This window comes from Grammomys surdaster, unplaced genomic scaffold, assembly GCF_004785775.1.
Source record: "Grammomys surdaster isolate TR1022 unplaced genomic scaffold, NIH_TR_1.0 62, whole genome shotgun sequence".
NCBI classification, from domain to species: Eukaryota; Metazoa; Chordata; class Mammalia; order Rodentia; family Muridae; genus Grammomys; species Grammomys surdaster.
In genome coordinates this window covers 5,765,587-5,771,122 of record NW_021604564.1, presented here as the reverse complement: position 1 = coordinate 5,771,122, position 5,536 = coordinate 5,765,587, and the positions used below count along the sequence as shown (strand labels likewise).

At 36.8% G+C, this 5,536-nt stretch overlaps 1 protein-coding gene across 1 annotated transcript in view; it reads left to right on the top strand.

Annotated features, from left to right (window-relative positions):
- Window positions 1-1,499: 1,499 nt before the first annotated feature.
- Window positions 1,500-5,536, top strand: part of Cpb1 (carboxypeptidase B1) — a 29,296-nt gene continuing 25,259 nt past the window's right edge. The window contains exons 1-2 of the mRNA XM_028764134.1: window positions 1,500-1,633; window positions 1,725-1,800. Of these exons, the coding sequence (XP_028619967.1) occupies window positions 1,569-1,633; window positions 1,725-1,800 (141 nt within the window). The 5' untranslated portion in view covers window positions 1,500-1,568. The remainder of the gene's footprint in view (window positions 1,634-1,724; window positions 1,801-5,536) is intronic.

The window sequence follows — 5,536 nt, the reverse complement described above, 5'->3', positions numbered from 1 at the left end:
TTCTTTCAGAAAAAAAATCTACAGGTCTTTATAAAAATTGAAAAAAAAATGAAACTATAAAACAACACAAAATTTTAATTCATCTAAAGAAAACATTCAGGAAATGAAAATGTGAACTTTGTTAGGGAAGAAATTTTTACACCATAGATTTCTAACAGGAAACCTGTAATCAAGGTCCATTGGTAGCTCAGAAGATAAAAGTTACTGTAGCATAGTGACCTGGCTTTCATTCTTCAGAACCCAGAGTGGGAGGAGAGGACAGATTCCTGAAAGTTGTCCTCTGACCTGATGTACATTGTGGCATGCACATGCCATTGCGCTCACATGAGTGCATACACACAAACAAAATTTTCATAGAACGCATATTCAAGCTATGTAAAGAACCAAGCCCTAAAGACACACACACACACATAAATAAATAAATAAATTTTAAAAAATTAAGTACATGGATTCAAGATAATGTAAAGAAGTCCTACAAAAAAATTAAGAGAAGAAGCAAACAAAAAATTTATTTTCAAAACAGTTCAGTAGATACTTCACAAAACTAGATTTACAAATTGCCATTAAACATATGAAAAGGTGTTGACCATTTTCAAGCATTGGGAAGCTGCAAAGTACAATCACTTTGAGGTCATTTTATAGGTACTAGAATTAGCAAAATGAAAGGTGACAAATGTAGAGAATTCAGAGCAACTACTCAAACCTTAAAGTCATGTAAACACTGTGGAAAATGCTTCCTAGGATCATGTTAATCACATACCTAAATTACTATCTATCAGTTCTACCCAGATAGCTATGTGCTGTGCAAATGAAAACATATGCCAGGAAAAGGACTTGTGCAAAATGTTTGTTCAAGTATTATTTATGATAGTCCAAAATCACAAATGATACAAGTATTCACTAACAACGACAACAAAAAAACAGAAAAATTGAAGTATGCTCATACAGTGAAATGGTATTTGTGAGTAGAAACACATGAATATTTTAAATAAAAAATTATTAATCTCAAAGACATGACAGAAGTCATTATACAAAGGAATGTGTATGGTAAGTATAATCTCATTTATGTTAAGTTTGAATGGACAAAATTAATATAAAGACAAAAATTTCAATAGAAATTGCTTGAAGAAAGCGTAAATATATCTGAGGAAAGGTGTGAATGGAACTCAAGCTAGGAAATGTCTTCTGTCTTTGCAGGAAGGTTAATTAATCTGGGGTTTACATTTGCCAGCATTCATTATACATACTTAAATCTATCTCACTCCCTGTATGTCGATCTCAAATCAAAATGGAAATAAAAAGACTACAACATAAATTTTATTTAACACCCATGCACACTGTACAAATGATTCTAGGTTAACTGTGAACGTGAGATCATTTGTTCTTTCTACAGGTGCTCAAAAGATAACTACTTAGACTTTAAGCACCTACCAAAATAACTGTGCCAGGAAAATTATTAATCAAGATCTGATAGTGGCCATTTTTTCAATCAGGAGAAGAACAGAAAGAACACTCTGGGCTATAAAAGCAAGAAGGACCCAGGTTGCCCAGTAGTTCAGACAGGCACAATGTTGCTGCTACTGGCCCTGGTGAGTGTGGCGCTGGCTCATGCTTCTGAGGAGCACTTCGATGGGTAGGTCCAAAATTCCTTCCAAAATAAGTTTTGCTAGCTTTTTGACACATTACTGAAATTTAAGTTTCTATTCATTCTTTTTTCCATTTAGCAACCGGGTATTCCGTGTCAGTGTACATGATGAAGATCACATCAACTTAATTCAGGAACTAGCCAACATGAAAGAGGTACAGTAGTATCAGTTCTCTGCTTTACACTAACTTCAAAGCCTGAATTACTCAGATTCTATCAAAAACAATGACGTGAAATATTCCCTGGAGGATTTTTAAAAGGAAGAAATAAATCTTGGAAACTACTTAATGCCACAGTGCTTTCTTCTGCTGCTTAAATTAGCTTGTGTCAAGCCATGTAGTGTCGTAAATCCACACAACCTTTTAGGAGAGCAGCAGTGACAGCTAAATGAGTTGGCCATATGAGTACGGTCTTGAAGGCCATAGATCATCTAACATGCAAGTCACTTTATTCTAAGACAAAGGGGGAAATGATCAATTTGGAAATGACTGAAAAACAGGGCTTTTTTACAACTTCAAATTCATTTCCATAACTCATGTGTCATCTTCTCCCTTTGATTTTCTTTCATTCTTAATCAAACAACTTGAGTTTTCCTGACCTTGATTCTGGTTGTTTTAATGATATGACTTGAGGGGAAAAATAGAAGGTAGAATGCACAAGCAAATTTCATATTATTTTTTGCTTTAAAAAAGTGAAATTATTCTACCTCAAATAATATTTATGGGGTTAGAATATACAAATTTAATTACATGTATAGTGTGGCAAAAATCTACTCCTGAGTATAAATAGTAGCACTTTGGTCAATGCTATTTAATCTTGAATATATAAACTAAAACAATATTCTAGTTCCTAGGTATCAGTCTGCCCATCTACGCCCCTGCCCAATCCACTGCATCCATCCATCCGTCATCCACCCAACCTTGTATCTAACCATCCATCCATTCATCTACCTATTTATTTATCATCTGTGTGTCTTTCTGTTTTAGCTTTTAAGGCAGATGTAGCAAAATAAGGTAAAAAGTAGAAGGTGTCATAGTTATAAATGTGAAGTCTTGAGTAGAAATAGAACATGAAGTCACCTACTCTAAACTGTCTTTCACATCCGGAATTTCTTCCTGCATAGTAGCATCTCTGCCTGGCGACCTTCACTGTAACTTGTTTAATTGTTGCCAGGGTCATGGAACACTTTAGAGCCTAGCCACTGGTTTTCTTCACTATTTCAAAATCGAAGGTGCCTTCCTTCTATTATTGACTTACTAGAAACAAATGAGTCAAATATCAGTTACCTCAAAAATTTATCTTTTCTGTGCCTTTCTATTGGTTCTCCTAGTTTTTAAGCTTACAAAGTCTGCAGCATTCTGGTCAAATCTAGAGACAATTAAATCTTTCTATTTCTTTTTGAAAATGTATCTTTCAGAATTTGCAGTAGGCGGATACATGCTACAGGACAATTTCCTGACTTCATTTGTGTAACAGATATTTGTTGCTGTGGCCTACCACACGTTTTCACATCTTAAGGATCCTAGAGCACACTCTATTTCTACTAAACTTGAGTCCAATATGAACCATTTTTTTTAAACAAACCAGCCTCAAACGAGTTATCCCCTCTTTTCTGTGCTTACATTTTTAAAATATACTCAGGATTTAGACTTGGTTTTGCTAAATTGTATATTTTTATCCATTTTCAACACACTGAAATCGTTGAACAAGATCAAATTCTCCAGGACTGGAGTTACAGGTGGTTGTGAACCACTATGTGGGTGCTAGGAATCAGAACTGGTCTTCTAGATCGGCATCCAGTGCTTCTAACTTCTGAGCCACCTCAACACCCCACCCCACCCCACCCCACCCCACCCCATCCCACCCCATCCCACCCCATCCCACCCCATACCACCCCATACCACCCCATACCACCCCATACCACCCCATACCACCCCATACCACCCCATTAAGACTTCTGAATGTGTTTTTCATGGGTGAAGGAAATGTAGAGAAAGTAAGGAAACTACACAAAGAGATCTTCATTACAGTCCGTTTAGTCAATATGTGTTTCTCATCAGTCCCCAGTGTACTATATTGGGCATTAAATAATGAATGTGATTCATCGCTTTGTTCTCTTTAGGATACATATGCTCAGCTACCTAATTTAAGTGGGGTGTTATCCAGATACAGCAATGTGTGGTTTTCTGGTTTGTGAAAATGTGTATTAGTGCAGATACTTTATTAAATGCTTCCCTGAGAACAAGATTCTTCCAGGCTAGCAGTAGGAGCTTTCAATTACCAGATGAAGTTAACTGAGCCTCATTTACTTTTGCTTCAATTCACACTACCTCCAATGGATCATCTTTCCTTTTCTGAGCATTCATGGTGTATCTGCTTCCAGTTGGCTCTGAAGCTTATTGAAATCAATGATAGGCCCCAGGGCTGCCCTGTCTGCTTCATAGATTTCCCACAGAACTCCCTCATTCCCCAGTGAGTCCCTAGAACCTTCATTCTCTTCTCAGCACACTGAAATCCTTTGAACAAGATTAAATCCTCCTCCAGGACTGGAGTAACAAGTGATTGCAAATCACCATGTAGGTGCTAGGAATCAGACTAGGTCCTCTGGAATAAATACTTTGATGCTGTCTAATATATTGTTTTAGTCACCTAGATTCTCCTCTTTTTTTTTTTTCTTTTTTGGTGTGGTCAAGCACACGGGTTAATTTTAGATTCACGAGGCTTAGCTTCTGGCCATATCAATTGTAGATAGCCTTGTGCTTCTATCCTCATCTACCTTAAACCTCAGTGTTCTCTTTGGACTTTAAGAAATTGTAGAAAAAGTGGAAGCCAATGAGAGTCAAACAGGCCAGCTGTCCTACAGCTGCAGCAGCACACTCTACCTCAATGCCAGAAGGTACATGTTTCTTCTTATATTTTTTTTCTTTCTTTCCAATATAAACTTTCAAAAGATTTAAATCCTCTGTAGTGATCATGTGAGTGCAGTGTATTCTGGGATGTAGCCTTCCTGATAAGATCATCAAAGGGCACCTCATCTTTTTGTTTATCCTTGACCAGTGTGTCCTTCCTCCCAGCTTTTGAAGGTATCCTTTTAAGACCTCAATATATTGAAAGGATCAGAGCTACACTGCATTCAGCACTTCCTCTCATCCTTTGTAATTTCAGTGTGAGGGTTTGATTTTACTCCATGCACTCACATTATATTGGTCCTCTCAAACAACATATTTCTAAATGTAAAACATACTCTGTCCTCTGTCATCTGGGTTTTCTTACATTCCCTGTTTCTGGAATTTTAAGTTTATTTTTCTCTGTCTAGAGTAACATTTTTACTATCTTCTTTATTGTTGATGTAGCAGAACGTTTCTTCCTGCTCTATACATTAGACCTACAGTAGAAATTCCTTTACTTACACACAAGAAAACAAAATTCTCAAAATACATGAGAGACCTACTAAGTGTTTGACTCCCAACCATACATAGTATGAAGCAAATTTATGTATAGATCTGAAAACCCAGAGGTCCCCAGCACTAATATTTCTGATTTTATCAGCAGAATTTACCCTCCAAAGACTCTAAAGTGAGAGACAGGGACTCATGTAGCCCAGGCTGGCTTGATTATGCTATGTAACAGAATATAGCTTTGAACCTATCTCCTTGCTTTCAACTTCCATGTCCTGAGATTACATGTATTTGCAGTAATGTATAGTTTTATGCCTTGCCAGAGAAAAGATCCAGAGCTATGTGTCCAGGCAAGCCCTGTACCAACTAAGCAACATACCCATGCTAAATTTTAGATTTATACCTCAGTTTATCTTGTCTTTGCGTTAGTGCATTACCTTATTTTAGTAAGGATTCAAGTTAACTATCATCTGGCTGGGCAGGCTGATACTCT